The 21,094-nt window shown below is 36.0% G+C and overlaps 2 protein-coding genes across 2 annotated transcripts; one reads left to right on the forward strand and one right to left on the reverse strand.

Annotated features, from left to right (window-relative positions):
• Positions 1 to 1,928: 1,928 nt before the first annotated feature.
• On the reverse strand, positions 1,929 to 11,851 carry LOC147499146 (E3 ubiquitin-protein ligase MIEL1-like). Its single transcript, XM_086563428.1, has 10 exons — positions 11,794 to 11,851; positions 11,613 to 11,700; positions 11,473 to 11,529; positions 10,594 to 10,626; positions 10,427 to 10,504; positions 10,302 to 10,315; positions 4,736 to 4,765; positions 4,617 to 4,657; positions 4,063 to 4,236; positions 1,929 to 2,041 (listed from the first exon to the last, which is right to left on the reverse strand). Exons 1-10 carry the CDS (start codon positions 11,838 to 11,840, stop codon positions 1,929 to 1,931), a joined length of 675 nt encoding a protein of 224 aa, XP_086419554.1. The 5' UTR covers positions 11,841 to 11,851.
• Positions 6,889 to 10,259, forward strand: LOC147499147 (uncharacterized). The gene is made up of 2 exons (XM_086560939.1): positions 6,889 to 9,724; positions 9,835 to 10,259. The coding sequence occupies exon 1, from the start codon at positions 7,509 to 7,511 to the stop codon at positions 9,027 to 9,029; it is 1,521 nt and encodes a 506-aa protein (XP_086417065.1). The 5' UTR covers positions 6,889 to 7,508; the 3' UTR covers positions 9,030 to 9,724; positions 9,835 to 10,259.
• Positions 11,852 to 21,094: the final 9,243 nt, after the last annotated feature.

A 21,094-nucleotide genomic window follows, 5' to 3' on the forward strand; every position in this document is an offset into this window, starting at 1 on the left:
TTGCAGTATGTCTATTAACTTCAATTAGTATGTAGCTAGTTGTGTATTTGTGTGTTCATTTAGTATCTACTAACAAGTTCATCGGGGTGCCTTATTAACTTCAATTAGTATGTAGCTAGTTGTGTGTTTATTTAGTATCTACTAACAAGTTCATCGGGGTGCCTTATTAACTTCAATTAGTATGTAGCTAGTTGTGTGTTTATTTAGTATCTACTAACAAGTTCATCGGGGTGCTTAAAAAATTTAGTTTTATCTTGTTTCTTTATGGTAATCGCTATGGGCACCTTCCATTTTGTGTTGGGCAGACTCCAAAAACAAAGAATTATTACAAGTTTGTCATTACTCTAAAAAACATGTTTTGCCTCCCCCCACCTCCCAACTACATCAAAAATAACTTGTTACAACCTCCTATTGCCCTTATCTTCAAAGACTCCGTACCTTCTTCTTTGCATTCTCATATAAATGTGTTTGTTTTAATTGAAAACAACTTTACCATTTTTAATTGTAATTTTTTGCATCTAATGAGGTCATTGACCATGATAGTTATTACCAAGATGCTTAAGGCAGCCACGTTCGTCAAACATTCGGATCCTCTATTGTCTCCTATTGAAGGATTGAGGAAACCAATTGAAATACATATGAAAGTAGTTCCAGTGAGCTTTGAAAGTTGGTCTTTGGCATGGGCATTGTTAAGTCCACTGGAAGTTTTGCCATATAGAAAGCAGGGTTAAAGCAACTGAGTTAAGTGAGAAAAGCCGACATGGTATCCAGCCCTTCTTGTGACGGACTGCGGCTATAATATCACCAAGCATGAATAACAAACATACCTAAGAGCCTGCTGCTATGTACAAGCCGATCACTGGAACAGGAGAAGAGTACTTGGATATATCTAGCTTTCCCTTGATGCAACCATTTTCCATCTTTCTTTCTTCTTGATCTGCCCTGCAATGTAAGTCTGAAAGAGTTCTGTATCACCTAACCAAATTAAACTTGGTTGAATATTTATTGTCAAGCTTATCTATACGCCATTTATACTCTATTTTTAATTATCAGGTCTAGTTGAAGACTTTTTCTGCTTAACATCTTACTTATTTTAATAAAGATGTATTGTTTTGCTAACTTAATAAAGAAGGCATTGTCTTGCCTACAGCTTTCCATTCTTTGTTAAGTGTGATGATAATGATTTGCCCGAAGAACTGCTAGGAAATGGTAACACTTGTGCAAGGTAAGGTTTCGGCAACACCCCTATGGCCCTATCAGTTTATCAATAGGGAATAGATGCATCTAGGGAAGATTCAACTTTAAAAGGTTAAATAATAAGTACCGAGTTACCAGCATGAACAACTACCCTGGATTAACTTCCGTTTCTAAAGTAATTTCTTTCAATTTTCCTGAGAAGGTCTTTCAGTTTTATTGGAAAGACAGTAACACCTCATCATTATGGCATAGTGATACTGACACTTTCAAAGATTACCAATTATATGGACCTTGGTGGATATAGTGATATACAAGAAACTGTTACATGCAAACACGATGTGAACTTGCATACTGGCATGCAGCTATGTATGCAGTTGATCACCACAGATAACAACATTTATAGATTACACCATCACCAATTCCCATTCCCTTCCCCCCCCACCCCACCCCCCGCCATCTAAAATGAACAATATGTTTATTTCAAAATATCGATTATATCATACGATGGGATGAGTAACATATTCAAGGTTTCAATGATATTCAAGTCGAAATTTGCCACGGCCCTACGTTAATAGAACTCAATGGTCCGGAATGAATTAAAAGAGGAATGATTAGGCCTGATCCCTGATGGACTAAAATTGGGATCCCATATTTCTATTAAGCTTTACAAAGAAACACCTATCTAGCAAAATGAATGAATAGCACTTGTGCACTCCAATGCTTTCAGATTTTCAGGAGTGGATGTCATGTATCGATTCTGAGGAGATCTTTGGTCCCAAAGCAGTTTGCCGGGTATTGTAAGATCCACAGGGATTGCATTTCAGCCCCAATATGTGAAACAAGACTTCAGAGGTGGCGTTGCAATCATTACAGAGGATCCAAAACTCATCATATGACGAAAATGTTTATTAAGAGGAAATCATTAATTTGATGTAGAGCTTGACAAAGACACTTTAATTGAGATCTTTGTATAAGGCGTAGAACCACCATATGACATGCACCGGTGCATGATACTCCTAACCATGTGGTTAGCACCTGTTTTCCTATAAACCACTTCAGGGACATCTATAAATGTTGTCAAGTTTGTTGTATAACAGTAGGAAAAAAATGCAGTCACTAGACTCTATCTAATTGGCGATGTACATAGTGGGGTACATAGCAATAAGTCAATTGAATAACTTCTATAATAGATTCAAGATGCATGAGCAATATTACTTGATAAAAAATCCTAAACAAGTTCAACTTTGTATATGAAAAGTTTTTGTGAATGGCTGGGAGGCGGTATCTTGAACAAAAGCAAGCCTTCCTTAGTCATTTTTAAGACTACAGGTTATTTAACAAGAGTTTTCGTGTCACAAAACATAAATATGAAAAAAATTCTGTGTTTACTAAGTATTGATGGCAAGTCATATCTAAATAAAATTATTATTTATAGAATTAATAGAACATTTTTCCTTAACATGGGGATGAGGTGTCATAAATATAGCTTTCCTATAATTTGAAATCACAAGGATGAAAGCACCTTTTTATCAAGACTCCTCGGGCATGATAGTTGCTTCAACCCGATTTAAGTAAGATCAGTGTAAGTAAACCATATATCTCAAACAAGAAACCAGACTTGCATTTTTTTAATATGACAATGAAGAAGAAAGAAGAGGCCAACTTATCAATTTGTATAATTACATAACTGTGCTTTATGCAAAGTCAAGCTCCAGAGACTCTAAATCCCTTGGAATCCAACATTCTAGCTTTCCTATTTCTTCTATGACAATTCGATTTTCATTAATAAACGTTCCTACGGATTAAAAAAATGATTAAACTTTCCTATTTTTGTTTCTTGTGTATTATGTCACTCATTTATGACTTTAGGGAGGTTTGACAAATCATTGCCGATACGGCACTCCATAATTGCTCTATTGGATGTTTTGGCCATTGATTATCACCGAAGGAAACAATCAGGATTTCAGTGTTGATCTTTGGGGAAGCCTATGCTCTACCACCCGATTTGTTCTTACACAAGGTTAACTCTATCATTCATACCCTATATTAATGCATCAAAGGACACATTTTTTCAATATAACCAACAAATGAACTCCCTAAAACTTAATCATGTGCTTTCTATAAGTCAAAAAAGACATGGAGAATATCTTAAAAATTTCAACTCAATGATTCATCTGCTGATCATTAAGATGAAGTGGTACTCCAGTACAAGGACTTTTCATCTGAATCTTGGTTCCACCAATTGTAGAAACAAGATAATATTGAAAAGGAATCAAGCATACCTAATACAAACAATTAGGAATGGAAATTTACCACCAAGTTAATGGAATTTCATAAAAGTTCACAATTGAATTATAGCAACACGTATAAGCTAGAGACATGCAATATACACAAACAATTTAATCAACAATTGACATGCTCACATTTATGAGGGTAATCAAGGATTTGAATCAATAATAAATATAACATAGCAAATTTCACACGGACAGTTTACCACCAAACATGAGGTCTGTAGCCCTTGTTATATATACAATGGGCAAACAGAAAACTCGATAGTACAGCGTTAACAGAGAATAGCAAGACCTAGAAGATATAAGTTGTGTTTTCTACGGTATTACAAAGTTCAGTGAAAACTAGTTCTATAAAATCATATCCGCTTCTTGAAATCAACATGACTATCTATTTTATTATGTATATTTATGTATATTTATTTATTTATGTATATTTATGTATATTTTATCTATTAAAAAATTAATTAATTATTCCTAGCCGTGTCCCTGTGTCGAACTCCCACAGCTCCCCATATCCGACACCCCGTATCCGTGTCAGAAACCGACACGCGTGCCCATGTCAATGTAACCTAGAAGAAAACAAAACAATACAAAACAGAACAAAGAACCCAAAAGAAAAAAGGAAGAAGCCAATGGGATGGGTGTGAACAAAAGTAAACTAGAACCTCGTAACAGATAGGGCAGTGATTCTGCATAGAATTCTCCACGCACGAGTGGTTATCCTGCAAACTGGTTGCGTAGCAAGATCCTGTGTACTCGTACAAAACATTAATCAGGGGAAGAGGAAAAGAAATCCCAATCCGAAGAGTGGTTTGGAGCTTATGAACCACGACAAAGCATAAGAACTATGCATATCATAAACGATTTCGTACAATCCTAAGTCGGCCACTACCTACTTTAAGCAACAGGATCTCCCCTTAAACTCTATCACTCTATTAGCAGCTTAACCAATTCTGTCGTAAATGCTATTTTTGACTCTCCTATATGGTAGTTTGAGATATCAATTCACCATAGCATGTGGTGACAGATAAATCATATTAAGCTATTCAACAAAATAAGATGCTTAAAACATGTTTCAAACAAAAGAACAAGAAGATTTGCTTATTTTTTTTTAATACGAGCTCATACCACACTTCTTTGAATGAAAGAAATTCTCGCGACCACCGACTCTGATAGAGGTTCCAAAAATCAGGCCAGGCTATTAACTATATAAAAGCAACAAATCAACAAGTCACTGTTCGGCTAACCTACAAATCCTACACCCATTGCAATGAAACCTAGGTTACATGGACACGGCAATATCTAAAAAAAAATATCGTGGAAATTGAACTCAAAAGAGAACACAAACGACTATAAAAAATTAAAAAGTAGTAAATGATGAAGAACCTGTTTTCGACGATCTGGTTTTCTTTGATGATGACGATCTGGTTTCGATGAGGAAGAAGAATGTTGGGAGAGAAGTTTACTGGGCTTGGGCCTTGTTTAATTGAGTTCACTTTTCTGTTTTTCAGGTAATGAGACATCTACACGTGGTGAATATAACTAGTGTGCTAAAGGTTCCACCGATTCGAAACAAGGAAGGAGAGACCGTGATATCTAATTTATCTTGATTTTGTACAACAAAATAAAATAAATAAAGAAATGGCAACTTATTGATGTCAGTTACTTGCTTCCATCTCTGTTTTACTTTCATCTTAATTACAATTAAGTGGCATTTATAGTAGTTTTAGTTTAATACCGTTACTAAATGAATTTTATATATACTATTATTCAAATTTAATTGTGTTTCTATATATATATATATATATATATAATATATATATATATATATATATATATATATATATATATATATATATATATATATTTTTTTTTTTTTTTGTCAAATTGTGTTGATATATCTCAAAGGTACCCATATTGTACATAAAAAATATATTAAATTGTACAAAAAATAAAATAAAATTCAACTGAACTATTAACAAATTAAAATATAGGAAAACAACCTAATCATAAATCATTTAACTTATTATTGGTAAAGTGCTTTGAATTGATGTCATTTTATCACAAACTCAATTTGAACCGTTCTATTAAGTTTCTTTTTCTTTCCTTTTTTTTTTGTCATTTATCGCATGCAATTATTTGAAATTTTTTTGCCAAACAACACTAATTCACTTGTGGATTTTATTGGAAGTTTCAAATAGACGGAGGTCTATTGTACCCTAGTATACACCTTTTAGAATTGGGCAATTGTGCACAAATATGTACTTAATACTTATTATTAAAACAAAAAAAAAAAATAAGCAAGAAGGAGAAAAATATAACAAATTCATCAAAAAATATTAATTAAACTTTTTGGAATTAATTATAAAATTTTTAAATAGACTAAGGACTATTGTAATAATATTGTTATTATATGTGTACCCTAGTATGCACCTTTTAGAATACGACGATTGGGCACAAATATGTATTTAACACTTAAGATTTTTTTTTTTAAAAAAATAAACAAATAAATAATAGAAAAAGAAGACAGATAAAACATAAAAAATCATCAATAAATATTAGTTTATTTTTTTATTTGATTATAAGTTTTTGAAATAGACAAAGAACTACTGTAATAATATTGTTATACTATGTGTACCCTAGAATAGCGTTGTGGGGCACTATTATGAATTTATTGACACATATTATCAGTAAAACAAAACGAACATATTTATTTAACAATATTAATATTCCTCAAACAATATTAGTTCACTTTCGGATTTGAATTGAAATTTTAAAATAAACAAAGCTCTGAAGTACTAGGGAATCGATATATAGACAGAGCTCTAAAGTAATGTGGAATCGATACATGGACATCTATACAACCATCTCACTCAAAAGATGAACTTGCAAAGTGAGTTGAGGCCAGGTTTTTTTGGTATAGATGATCTTCATATACTTATGTGTACACTTATGTAAAAATTGTAGAATAGCGACGAGGGACACTAATATGATAAAGAATATAGAGTTTTCAAATATCGGCTCACCAATGGCAACCCATTAAAAGGTTTTTGACACTTGAAACATATAATTGAACGTCTCACCCCTATAGATTATGTTCTATAAGGGCATCTCCAATGGGGGGTGTAAACCGTATAGAGTGGAAAGTTAACACTCAAAGTATAAAAAAACTCTATCCAATGGGGGTGCTAAACCGTAGATAATAGACTAATAGTTGATAGAGGAGGTAGAGAATTATCCATATCGCTATCAGTTGATAAATAGCCCGGGTGACACTTGAACACACGTCTGAACAAAAGAAATGTTTGGACGTCACTTGGAGTGTCGTCCCTAGTGGCTTCCCTCGACTCCATGTTTTCTTGATCTTGTACAACAAAACAAAAAAATGTTTTGTCTTCGACTAATCTTGTTCTCCTTTAATAATATATTACTTGCGTAATTTAGTCCCATCTTGATTAAACAGTATTGTTAATTCCATATTATAACTTTTATCATTAACTAAATGTTATTGTGGATTATAAATTGGCAAAAGAAAATCATTCAGCCCTTTTATCTTCTACAAAATTAAGTAGAAGATTATAACCTATTTAGTGACACCTCATCATAATCAGTAAGGTGTAGTGCACCGTATCATCTCACAAGATAGGGTTTCTCACTTTCTCAGGACCACTCACTTTCCATATAAATAGAAAGAGAGAAGAGATAGGGTTTGTCACTACCCACTCACTTTCCTTATAAAATTCTCCAGCTTCACTAAAGGCAACATAAAGACAACATTAAAACTCAAACCGACAAAGATGGAACCAAGTGGGGGTTAGATTTGTCGCATTCCAAGGCATTAACCTTCTTACATCTAGATTTTATTACCCAAGATCACCACATACAAAGATTCCTCACAAAGATAAACGTTTAAAATACTCTTAGATCCCTCCAATTTTAGTAAAGTTCCCTCCAACTTTAGTCAATAATAAAAATGTTGACTTTCTTTTTGTTTGTTGCCATTTTTTCAAAGTGAACAAAATGCGTCCACCAAAACAACGCAAGCCCAAGGCAAGTAAACCACAAACTCCACTGTGGGAATATATCGAGAAACTTGAAAAGCAGGATGGTGGGGGAAATAACAGGTGCCGCTGTAAGTTTTGCAAACTAGAATTCAATGGTTCATATACGAGAGTGAGGGGTCACCTTCTACACATCCCACGTTATGGAATAGAAATTTGTGAAGTTGTGGACAGTGAGACCTTAAAAAAGCTCTTCAAAATCCAAGCTGATGCAGATGCGAAGGCAACGGCAGTTGATATGCAATCAATCCCCCTCCCGAATGTCGAGAACTATGGCTTGGTAAAGAGAAATGGTGATGGAGGTTTGGGTGAGTTATTTAACATGCCTGCAAGAGATAAACTAGATCATCTGATTGCTCGTGCTTTCTTTGGTTGTGCTATCGCCAACAATGTACTCCGGTCACCTCTGTTTAGGGAGGCTATCCAGTTTGCATGTGATAATAACCTTGTAGGCTATATACCACCAACTGCTGATCGTCTTCGAACAGTTTTGCTACAGCAGGAGAGGGAACACATAGAGAGTTTGCTGGTTTCAACAAAAAATGGTTGGAGAAGGACTGGTGTCTCCATTATAAGTGATGGGTGGACTGACAACAACAGCAGACCACTCATTAACTTCATGGGTTCTTCTGGAAGTGGACCGGTATTTTTGAAGGCAATTGACGCTTCTGGAAATTTGAAGGATGCTCCATATATTCCTGGTCTGTTCTTAGACGCAATTAATGAAGTAGGACCATATAAGGTGGTTCAGACAGTTACTGACAATGCACCTGTAATGGCTGCCGCAGCGAAGATAGTTCAAGATGCTCACCCGCACATATTTTGGACTCCATGTGTATGTCACACATTGAACTTAGCATTGAAAGATGTGTGCGACCCAACTCCTAGAGATGTGTCTAGATTTCGCAATTGTAAGTGGATCAAAGAGCTGATTGTGCAAGCTAGAGCTGTCAAGATGTTTGTTGCAAATCACAACAATGCTTTGTCGATTTACAAGAAGTATGCAAAATTGAAGCTATTGAGTATCGCTGAAACAAGGTTCGCTTCGAACATCATTATGCTTCGCCGATTATATGAAGTCAAATCTTCTTTGCTATCTATGGTTTGTGATGCTGATTGGAAATTTTACAAAGGCGATGATACTAGAAAAGCTCAAGCTGTAAAAAACTCAATTGTAGATGATAGTTGGTGGGAAAATGTGGCTTATTTACTTGAGTTTATGAATCCACTCATTGGCATGCTAAGGGTTTGTGATACCGATAGACCATCGCTGCACTTGGTATATGATATGTGGGATGTAATGATCGAAGAAGTAAGAATGGTTGTTTACAAGCATGAAAATAAAGATGTAGCTACTAAAATAAAGTCAGACTTTTACACTGAACTCCATGATATTATTGTAAAAAGGTGGGACAAAAGCAATACTCCCCTCATTTGTCTTGCACACTCCTTACATCCTAAGTTTTATAGTGACGAGTAGTTAGGAGGAGGAAGTGGTTTGCAGCGTGTGGCCCCACATCGTGACGGGGAGATATCAACAGGGCGCAATGGTTGTTTCGAACGCTTGTTTCCAAATATTGATGACAAAAAGAAGGTCAAAGAAGAATATGGGAGGTTTTCTGGTTGCTTGGGAGGCTTTGCAGATTGGGAGTCACAAAATGATAGGTATACTGAAGATGCTTCAGCTTGGTGGAACAATTATGGATCAACTGCACCTGCACTTGCCATTTTGGCGGATAGGTACATTAACATTTCAATTTACGTTATCTTTTATTGTTTTTGAGTGTAGCGAAGACTAATATATTTGTTTTACGTTTTTAATCTTTTTATACATAGGTTGCTGAATCAACCTTGTTCTTCTTCTTGTTGTGAGCGGAATTGGTCAACATATGGTCTCATTCAAAGTATAAAGCGCAACCGATTGGACCCAAAGCGAGCGGAGGATTTGGTTTTTGTCCATAGTAGTCTCCGACTGTTATCAAGAAATAATGAGAATTACACCAAGGGTCCTACAAAGTATTGGGACGTACTTGGTGATGAATCAAGCATGGAAGGACCTACTGAGTTGGAGATGGCTAATCTGAATTTCTTTGAGACGGTTCCTCCTCAAGATGAGGAGGGGACATCGACTCAATGAGAAATTCCTTCTCCTTTTTTGGAACTTTTTTGTCTGAGGTATATATTTTTATTTTTTCTATTTTCGATTTTTTGTAGAATATTAGAATGATAATAATGATAATATTAAATATTTTAGTATCTAAAACAACTTTTTTGAACTGTTGCAGAGCAAATTTTTGTGTAGGAGAATTGTTTGACAAACTACACTTTGGTCATGAAAGATATGAGCTCTCTGTCTATTTTTTTTGGATGTGCGACACATTTTGGGCTACAAGATTAGTGGATTAGGTTACAAATTATTTGCAACTTGCAATTCTCTTTACTTGCATATTTTGCAACTTTGTAAGTTCCTCAACTAATCAACTTTGTATGCTCATTTTATATTTGAGTTAAGATAATATTTCTATCACTTTAATATTTGTTTAGTATGCAATACTTTTTTCCCTTATTTATCACTGTTTTTCTCATTTTCTGAAAAAACTTCTAATTTATAAATTTTATATCTATTAAAAAATTAATTAATCAATCCTAGCCGTGTCCCGTGTCGAACTCCCACAGCTCCCCGTATCCGACACCCCGTATCCGTGTCGGACACAGACACGCGTGCCCATGTCAAAGTAACCTAGAATGAAACTGTCCTTTCGCAGTCTGTAATGAGAGAGGAACCGCTACAGTCAGAATCAAATATAACCAAACCAGGTTACGGTCAAAGTCAAATTCTTAAAAGAAAAAAGGATGGCAGGTTGCTAGGCAGAGTACCTCATCATCATAGAACTTGCACACTCCGCAGAAATACTCCCCCATATAAACACCGCACTTTGTACAAATACGAGCAACCTGGAAATGAGAGGAGCTTTAGAAAATCAACTTTAGACATCATAGAACGAACAGATGAAGAGGCAAATTACTCAGATCTCAATAAGCACCTGCTGCTCGGTGTCACAAACTGAGCAGATGACCTGAAAAAAACTTTCATCAATTAAACTTCATCACAATTCACAAGTCAATATAACAAACAATAAATTTAAAGAGCTTCTGAATTACGAACAACTGACTAACTCTAGCAATTGGGACACAACATGTAAGCACAAAGTCTCAGAAAGAGTCTCTCCACTCATTCTAGAATTCCACCAAACTATTGTTAGACCTTCTTCTCATGATAAAATGTAGATAAATTAACTAACCAACCACATCTTTTTTCAATGTGTATAAAATATAACTAGGTTAAACCTATTCAGTCCAGGAAGCCAAAGCCAGGAACATTTCCTCATTTGTGTTCTCTCCACTATTGGTTGACATTTTTTAGACTGTTTCTAATTGTCATGAGGAGATTGTTTGATTCTTTCTAGATTTCGAAAAGGCCAGATGAAAAATGATAAGTGTAATACTAAAGCAACAAAAGTATGTGACAACTGTTTCAGAAGAACACATTCTGCCCCACACACATCCAGTATTCCAGTCTACCCGCTTTCACATTAGGGTAGGTCTCTCAATAATCATAGTTTGCTCATTGTTTAATTAGTGTAAATTCAGCATCATCTAGTCTACTAAGAAACAATCTTGTTCTTAGGACCTTTTCGGATACACAAACCACCTTTGACCTTTCTGAACTAGTGAAACTTCTCCTACTGTCCCACAATCCTACGATCTTATTTTCAAACATGGAAGAAGATGTAATACACATCTTTATACAGTAAAGACTAACTCATACACACATGACTCTATACAACTTAACACTACAAGTCTACAACAGCTTAAGAAGTTTATTCAAACACTTAGAACAATGAAGAAAAAACAGAACTCACCTGGGTAACATCAGTCCTTACTATCTCATATATGTCCTTTGGGTTGTCCAGCATACTCTACTACAATCAAATATCCAAATGAAGCATACACAAAACATGAAGTATAGTTAAAACATCATTAATAATAGTATTAAAATTACCGTGGCTTCATTGTGACAATGTCGACAAGGGAAGATTTTGTTGCAACAAGGAGCTCGTATCTTACATCTTCTTTTATAATGCTCACATCTACAAAAAGAAAAAAAAAAACCCCATCAACCAAAAATCAAAACCCACTTCTACAAATTTTATAAAGGACAAAAAACAGAAGAAGAGGGGTACCCATATTTCATCTTGCCAAAATCTTGAGGTGGGACTTGTTCTTCCATGGATGTGTAGTCACAATATGGGCAGAAGGGACATGTTGGTTCTACACTTCTACTTACTTTCCTAAAATTGGGTATGTTTGGGCAAATGTAGGGGTATTTTAGGGATTTCACAAGATTTGGCATGCAGAACTTTTTATTCGGTCTCGGCGCCAGCTGAGCCTTATTACTTTAGCCAAATATAATATTCCGAGTTGAACAGGATTAAGTGGAGATAAATCATAAATGTTAGTCGACTCCTCTAACTCGATACTAGTATAAATCATCAACCTAGTTTGGTTCTTGGGCTTCTTGCAATTTCCAATACCCCTATTTTAAAAACAACTTTTAAGACCATCTTCACACAATTGACCAAGTCTAACCCAAATTCAAAATTACAAAATCTAATATGCGCCAGGAGAGAAAGAGAGAAAGTGGTGTAATTAATATAGGCCACTCATTACACCAAAAAGTACGGGTGTATAATAGTGTATTGCATCCATAGTTCGTGATTCCGAACGAAACTCCGGAATTCCGTCCGGAATTTCGGTTTTTCAAAAAAACGGAATTCTGAATATAGAGTCGAAATATCCGAAATTCTGAAATCATCCGAAATTCCGAAATCATCCGAAATTCCGAATACAACAAGAGTCGAAATTTAATAAATTTCGGTTTTTGAATTTGTCGGAATTTCGAAAATTTTGAAATTCCGAACTATGATTGCATCACGACAAGAGCCCAGATTCATACGTACCAGTGCAGCTGAGTATTCTAGAACTGCTAATTCAAAATTATGAAAGCGTCCAAAAACATTTTTTCAAAGTCGTGAATAAAATTCCTTGTAAGAGCAAGTCCAATGAAGAGCTGTTAAATTGGACTGCTAAAAGTGTCATATAACTGCCACATAGGCTTTTTAGCCCAGTCAAATTTGGTTCTCCAAAATAAAAAAAACCAATCCAATCGTGTTTTCTGTTTTGAAGTGCTAAATGATACGGACGGCATAGTTTCTGCCGTCCGTCCATTATTTTTTTTTAAAATTTTGGACGAATGGCACAATTTCTACCATTCGTCAAAATTTAACACACGAACGGCATAAATTATGTCATCCGTCTCCAGAACTTATTATAGCAGCTGCTAGCGAATGTCTTAACTTTGGCTGGGTTTTTTACTCCTTCCAAATTTAAGACCCTTTTAGCATCCTATTATTAAATTATATTTTTGTGGTTGGGGTGCTATATTTGCCTTTAACAGCCCATATAACCCCCCATTGAACTGCACTAACAAATTAGTCTGTAAATATGCACTATACTCTCCCAGTGTTATTCAAGGGAGAATAGAATTTAAGTGCGTGACGCCTAAATTTTAAGTTCAATGTTCAATATAGCTATTGGAGACAAAATTTGAGTGCCCACTCCAAGTAGGAGTTTTAAGATAAGGTTAGTATTTTTGTCAGCACTATCACCTTCATACAAAATATGGGAATAGACACTTGAGGGTTCATCTAGAAAGAACAATATGATCATCCCATCACAGGTACATTTCTTTAACACTTTGTCGGTGCTAACCTAGCGCTTAATTAGTTATTTGTAACTTTCTGGCAACAACGACATACTTAAACAAAGATGTTGCACCCCAAATACAACTTGACATACTTAAAACAAAGAGCACTACTTAGTGAAGATGTCCTCTAGCAATTTTAAAGAGCACAAGACAGGTTAGGTTGTAATGTTGAATGAATCCGGTAAAAACATGTGGGAATTTGGGATGGCCGGGCTCGAATTAATAAATAAAGTGTGGAGTTGTGGACTGGAAATGGGCTATTTCGGGCCGAGATATTTGAGACTGGCTGATATTCAGACTCAAAGGCGATATGAATTCCTTTGAAAAATTTCTCAATTATATAACCGAAAAATGTATCTGTGGTTACATGGTAAAATTGTATGCTACATCATTGCATCTATCACCCTACCACATCACTAAATCAAGAGTGGGAAACCGCATGAAAGTTTGATTTTCCGTGTGGGACTTGTCTAATGGCTATTTATAATGCGTGTCTTGTCTATGTTTTGCCAAACTAAGTTTGTTGACAAAAACAAATGCGTTCTTCTTAGCGAGTACATGACCAACATTGGTGTCATACTGTCATGTCTCGTGACTAGATTAGTAGTCATGGGATAAGTAGATATTCATATGGGTATTCATATTCATTTAGATTTTAGACAACCAATACAAGCACCGAAATAATTACATTTTGTGAACACTACCACCTTGGTTTTTCTACAAGGGTAATGTAAGGATTACGAAGCACTTCGAATCTGCTTTTGCCATCGGCCCACAAGTCTACAAGTTGTTCAACTGGGCCGGACATTAATGATTTCCATTGTCTTTGGATCCTAAAGAAGAAAGTGTACTGTACAAGACAGTGGAAGAAGAACATACGGAAAGCAAATGTGAAAAGTGAAAACCGTGACCATGAAAGCATTTAAGCATTTAAGGAGACAATGAAAGCTGGTCATATCTAATCAGCTGAATCTTGAAAGACAAGGATCTCACAAGCAACTAAAGAAAATTGTGGTAAGGAAGAAAATTAACTTGTCCACATGGCCAGGGTCATGTGATTGTTAGGTTTAAATGTGTCCAAAAGCTCGTTTAAATACATTTCTTTGCAGTTTTCTTGTGACCAGAAGGGTCCCGTGATGGTTCATGGACTATAAGAACAAAAGGGCGGATTTGTGACTTTTTGTTGTTAATAATATAGATCTTAACAAAACCTACTTGCACAATTTTAAAGTGAAAAGAGAAAAGAGAGAGACTTGAAGATGGCAACTCTTGGAAGTGTGACAAGCAAATGACACCTTATTTTACAAATTAACTGAGGAGTGGGGAATGAATCAATGGTAAGCCCATTCTGTTGAGAACCAAAGCATCTTCTACTCAGTGTCTTGTCAATTTCATTTTTAACTATAAAATTCAAATTCTTAATCAATTTAAAAAGAATCCGTCTTCTAAAATTAGGTTAAGATATCAAATTATTGTGTGTTCACCTACCAATCAGTGGATTGAAGACAGTTGCAGAAATTTGATCCCCTAACCCGGGTTTAGAGAAGCTCCTCCAAAGCATTTAAAAATACATAAAATAGAGTTTAACATTCAAATGAAATAATACTACGGATGCAAATAAAATGGCAACAAAACATTTAACGTGATGGATTCACCCATGTGTGTATTCCGAATTTACACATCTTTCCCTCTTCTTCGATCGTTTTTATTTCTCGAAAAATCAAGACAAATTAATTTTTTGAATGAATCGGAAGTTCGGAAATGGGCAAATACGTGCAGGTTCGATAAACATAGGCACGTAGGTTGAATATTTAATTTTGTTGAGATGAATATCTATATAGATGTGGTAGGGTGGAATTTGCACTATGACTTGGCCATGCATTCCACACCCATGTGCGTAAGCAATACCACACATGTTGAAGACTACTTACTTAGCTATGAAGGTTTTAATGGAAAATTATCTAGCTAGAATTGAGAATTTTTAAAATATGACAATGGTATATAAGTTTAAGATATGCTAGCCCAAGTATTCATTTATAAATCAAAACCATTTTTCGACAAGATTTAGAAATATATGTTGAAACTTATAGGATCGAATATTGATAATAGTCAGCACAAGGACCGACCGTTGTTATCTATGGATGCAATTTTTTTTTCAACAAACAAATTATTTAAAGGGTAAATTCCTCAATCAACCATAATAAATACATAATGTTTATATCCAGTACGGGTCCTGACTTTTTGATGGCCAAAGCAACGCAATAAAATGTGGCTATATATTTAACACATAGATTTCTCAAACAATGAAATGAGAAAGACACTAGATAAAGACACTAGATCAATAGTCCAAGAGAGAGTTGAGTGATTAAAGATTATAAAACGAGTTTGATGCGAAGTTGGGTTCTTGGAATAATTGATTATGACCAAGTTAGGAGTTGGTGGCCCTGAGTGACACTGTTTATATCATTGTCCATTTTATAAGTCTTTTTCTTGAAACTTGTCTACCAAGTCAAGTATTGCTTGTGAAATACGGGGTTTTTTCTTTTAGTGCTGGTACATTAAAATCATTAGAGTCATTTCAAAACATAAAAAATGGGATAGATTTCGTTATATCATAGGCATATGATAAAATGAGATCGATCTCTCCCCATTTGGAGACATATGGCACCATCCGTTAGATTGGTTTGTTGGTTCTTATCCCCAATTGTGGCAAGCTAAAAATAAGGCTTATCTTGATAGAGACAAGGCAATTTAGAACTCCTTAAAAATATAAAAACAACAACAAAAAGGTAAAACAAAGATCTATTATCATATTAAAACAAAGATCTATTATCATATTATAACTTTGGATTCATGGGTTTGATTCTAAGATCGTCGGATTTATAAGTTGAGGAGTTATCCTTAAGTTCCAATTTTGCATTTTCTTTTCAATATGATTAGAGATTTTAAGAGATTTTAAATTTTCAAGTAAGTAATTTTTCATAGTATAGTTGTCACACCCCGAATTTCTAAACAATAACAAAGTGAATATTTGAGATAAAGAAAATCTCAAACATCACTAGGTTCACTTGTTTAAAAACCCAGACTATGACAGGGGATACTACACATACAAAACCCTAACAGCCATGTCATAAAAGAATCAACTTAAATAACAAAAATCCCAACAATTATCCGCAATTTCTTTATTAAGATAACATCCTTCCAAATAAAACATCAAACAAACTCTCCAAATAAATTCCTCACTACCATGTTCTCATGCCATGAAAAAGATAAACTACGTTATTACATTCTTCCAACAAAGAATCAGACCTAAAAGAAAACTAACGGACCGCTCTAGGCACGAATCCCAATCACACGCCGCGGTTCCACTGCCTTCCACCTATGTTCCCAAGAACACACCCACGTTGTCAAAACAAAGCAAACATGGGTCAGCAAAATGGAATTTACTGGTATGAGTAAACTAACTACATATAAACATTTCAAACTTTACTTATCCAACTAACACTTTAAATCTATCATAACCTAATCATTCTCAGCTTGGAAGACAGGTAGTTCCGTCATCTCAACCGGCATAGTTTCTTCCCAAACAAAACTTCCATTTTATTAACTTTCATCTTACTACTCATTCTAATAACTCCTTTTTATATCTAAATAATTGAATTACACTTACCGATATCCGCCCAGATAAAAGGTAGGACCGCGTCCTCCTCAAGAAAATATTATTAAGTCCTACCCTCCCTCAGAAAAGAAAGTTAGAACTTGTATATAATGATATAGATATCCTCTATGTATTCAAAAGTAAGCCCAAACACACTCTCATAATCAAATCAATTTCTCTTATCACTTAATCAATTACTTTTCTTATACACCCACCCTTTAGTACCTACTCCACGATTTGCACTCCACACATTTGCCAAATCACACATTCCTATGTGCCTCTCTCCCAATCAATACCACAATATCATAACCATCTCTCGGGCTTTCATACACATATTTCACGACCTCTTTGGGCACAAAACTTCGTGTCATTCATGGCATATTCAATGAATACCTTAGGTTATTCCCGCCACATTCAAAGAATACCTATCATATCACTAACGGGCCATTCATGGCACATTCAATGAATGCCCCGGGTCATTCCTCGCCACATTCAAGGAATACCCAATCCTACATTCCCGTTACACTCAAGGAATACAACTAACCCGCAGAATACCTTAGTTCCTCTTTAGGGCGGTCTACTACTATCACTGGGTCATTCATGGCACATTCAATGAATACCCTTATATAACACTAACGGGCTATTTATGGCACATTCAATAAATGCCCACACTACATATGACATCATCGGTCATAAAACTCAATTCCAAAACTTGAGGCGGAGAGAGTTCTAAAAGGGTGCGGTAAGTTTTGTTTACGCGTTATTGTGCTTTATTGCATAGATTATTTCAGAGAACGTAGGAATATCTTGATTCAATTATTTTTTGTTTACGCGTTATTAATTTCATGAATGTATAAGTGTCATAACGTTGTGTATCGTAAAAGACTGAAAAATCACAAAGCATAAAATACACGTACACAAGTATATTTAGAGAGGTCCTAGCCTAAGTCAAACATACTAATAGTCCTAGACTTATCCTAATAGACCGAATCATAATTTTAGGAAAAAGTCAAATTTTCGGGTCAACTAGTCAAAGTCAACCCTGGTCAAAGTCAAAGTCCACTCTGGTCAACAGTCAAAGTCTGAGTCCACTCTAGTCAACAGTCAATATTGGTCAACCTAGCCTAAACTCCAAAAACCCAAAAGCCCAAAGCCAAAAGCCCATAGTCTAAAATTTAAAAAAAACCAAACAAAAACATATAGCCCACCACGATTTGGCCCAAGCCCAAATCGTGGTTCACTGTTCATCTCCTTCACTCTCTCATTCTCCAGCCACCACCGACCACCACAACAGCCACCACCGGCCACCTATAACTAAAACAAACCCAGCGGTTTTCATCCCCACAAAAACCCCTACACACCTATCCTAACAATTCATGATTTCCTTATACTGTAAAAATGCGATCTACGCCATTAATGGTTTATTCAAGCTTCACTCACCCTCTCTCCAGCACCCAATCAACCACCAACAATCCCCCTCAACCCAACAACATAACCTCACAACAAAATCTAAACAAAAACGAATCCAAACAAAACCAACCCAAACAATCAAAAACGCAGGACGGTTTGGTCACCATTGAAGCTCTTCCGGAGCTTCAACAGCACACCCAATCCTCATCCCAACAGCACCCTATTCAACCTCAACAATCACGATCAACTAACAGCCCACATAACCACAGTACAACAACAACATTTTAACAGTCCACTTTAACAGTTCATGACAATTAAACACCACCCCTCATTCAAACACAACCAACAATATATATGGGACGGTTTGGTTTCTAATGGCGACGCCATTAGCCACCGGTGTCCAGACTTCAACAGCTAAATGCTAGAAGTCGTCCTAATTTATCTACTGCATTGGTTCAAAATGGTATCTAACCCTTTAACAGAGTTGACAATATCGCAGGTAGAGAAAACGTCATTACTGATATGCTTAATCGAAACTAATAAAAGAAATATAACATATTCTGACTACTCACCGTTTTAAAACTGAACAGCCTCCCGAAAGCGAAACCCCGAAAGCCCGACATCTACTGTCGCGCGAAACTGGACGATCTTTCTCGTTCCAAAACTTTTTAGTAAAACTCTCCCTTTTTTTTTTTTTTCTCAAACTCTCGTTTTGTTTTTCCCTAAAAACTCTACGTGAGAAACCCCTATTTTCTAGTTTTTATTTAACTTCTCAAAAAATAAGGATAACTCTTATCTAGTTATTTACGGGCTTTTATCCGTAACTACTAGATATCCTATCTCTATTTTATCTATTACATTATTATTATTATTATTATTATTAATATTTATTATAGGAAAAGCAATTAAAAGATGGGGTGTTATAATATACACACCTTAAAAGGATCTCGTCCCGAGATTCAAGGTAGAGTGTCAGAGAAGAGCTCGGGTGCATCCGCTTTATCTTATCTTCAAGTTCCTGTGTCACGCCATTTTTCCCTTTCACTCCACTCGCACTTTTACCAAGTTTACAATCCTCCTCCTAAGGTGTTTCACATCCCTATCTACTATCGTGATATAGGCCTCACCGTAAAAGTTACATCATCGTTCAACTCTAGCTCTGGCTGGTTGAACAACCTCGATGGGATCTTTCACACATTTCCGTAGCATAGACGTGGAAGACATCGTGAATCATCGCTAAGTTAGGCGGCAAAGCAAGACGATATGCCAAACTACCAACGAAGGCTACTATCTCATATGGTCCAATATATCGTGGACTCAACTTTCCTTTCATGCCAAACCTCATAACTCCTCTCATAGGGGAAACCTTCAAAAACACAAAATCGCCTACAGAAAACTCTACCCGTTTCCTCTTCAAATCTGCATAACTTTTCGCCTACTGTAAGGCCTTAATCCTTTCTCTAATGACTTTAATCTGTTCAGATGTCTCTCTCACTATCTCAAGCCCAAGCAATACTCGGTCTCCCACATCTGCCCAACAAGCAGGTGATCGACATGGATGCCCATACAAAGCCTCAAAGGGTGCCATACCAATGCTCGACTGGAAACTGTTATTATATGCAAACTCCACCAAAGGTAAATGTTCCTCCCATCCTCCACCAAAATCCATTACACAAGACCGTAACATATCTTCTAATATCTGATTCACCCTCTCCGTCTGTCCATCTGTCTGAGGATGATAAGCAGTACTCATCGCCAAACTAGTGCCCATAGCACGCTGAAAACTCTTCCAAAACTCGGAAGTGAACAAAGGATCTCGATCTGAAACAATACTCACTGGAATCCCATGTAACCTGATCACTTCCCGAATGTACAAGGAAACCAACTTATCTGTATTTCTACGTACGTCAATAGGAATGAAATGAGCAGATTTCGTTAGACGATCAACAATAACCCAAATAGATTCATTACCTCTCCGAGACTTAGGCAAGCCATCAATGAAATCCATAGAAATGTGCTCCCATTTCCACATCGGTATCTCTAATGGCTGCAATAATCCGTATATCTCTCGATGCTCCGTTAACCTGCTGACAAGTTAAACACTGAGAAATATATTCTCCGACATCTCTTTTCATTCCTTCCCACCAAAAGGTCCTCTTCAAGTCTTGGTACATCTTCGTTCCTCCAGGATGAATTGTAAACCGAGAACGATGAGCTTCATATAATATTTCCTTCTTTAACTCTGCATCATCTGGTACACATAATCTCTCATGAAATCTCAATCCTCCCTCGAATCCACGCCCAAATCGACGGACAATCATCTAAAATATCAATGACCAAATCATCCAACCGACTCAAAAGAAATCGGTCTCGTGTTTGCATGGCAATCACTCTCATCGAAAATCACCGCCTTAACCTCCAAACCGCATATATACCCCTCATTTGTATCCGTGTAGTCTGGACATCATAAGCGGCTATAGTCTCTAAACTCTTCCACTCTTGCACCATAAGAGTGGTCAAAACACCAGGCAATCGACTAAGTGCATCCGCAACTACATTGCCCTTGCCTGGGTGATACTGAATCTCGAAGTCATAACTACTTATGAACTCCATCCATCTCTGTTGTCTCATATTCAACTCCTTCTGTGAA

Source organism: Coptis chinensis, chromosome 5 (genome assembly GCF_015680905.1).
Source record: "Coptis chinensis isolate HL-2020 chromosome 5, ASM1568090v1, whole genome shotgun sequence".
Lineage (NCBI taxonomy): Eukaryota > Viridiplantae > Streptophyta > Magnoliopsida > Ranunculales > Ranunculaceae > Coptis > Coptis chinensis.

Bases quoted from the DNA above. Each gene is read 5' to 3' on its own strand.
- LOC147499147 (XM_086560939.1), top strand. From the start codon at position 7,509: ATGCGTCCACCAAAACAACGCAAGCCCAAGGCAAGTAAACCACAAACT.
- LOC147499146 (XM_086563428.1), bottom strand. From the start codon at position 11,840: ATGGAAGAACAAGTCCCACCTCAAGATTTTGGCAAGATGAAATATGG. The intron at 4,658-4,735 runs GTTAGCCGAACA...AACCTCTATCAG, and splicing joins AATGGGTGTAGGATTTGTAG to AGTCGGTGGTCGCGAGAATT. The intron at 4,237-4,616 runs GTATGAGCTCGT...ACGAGTACACAG, and splicing joins CTTTCATTCAAAGAAGTGTG to GATCTTGCTACGCAACCAGT.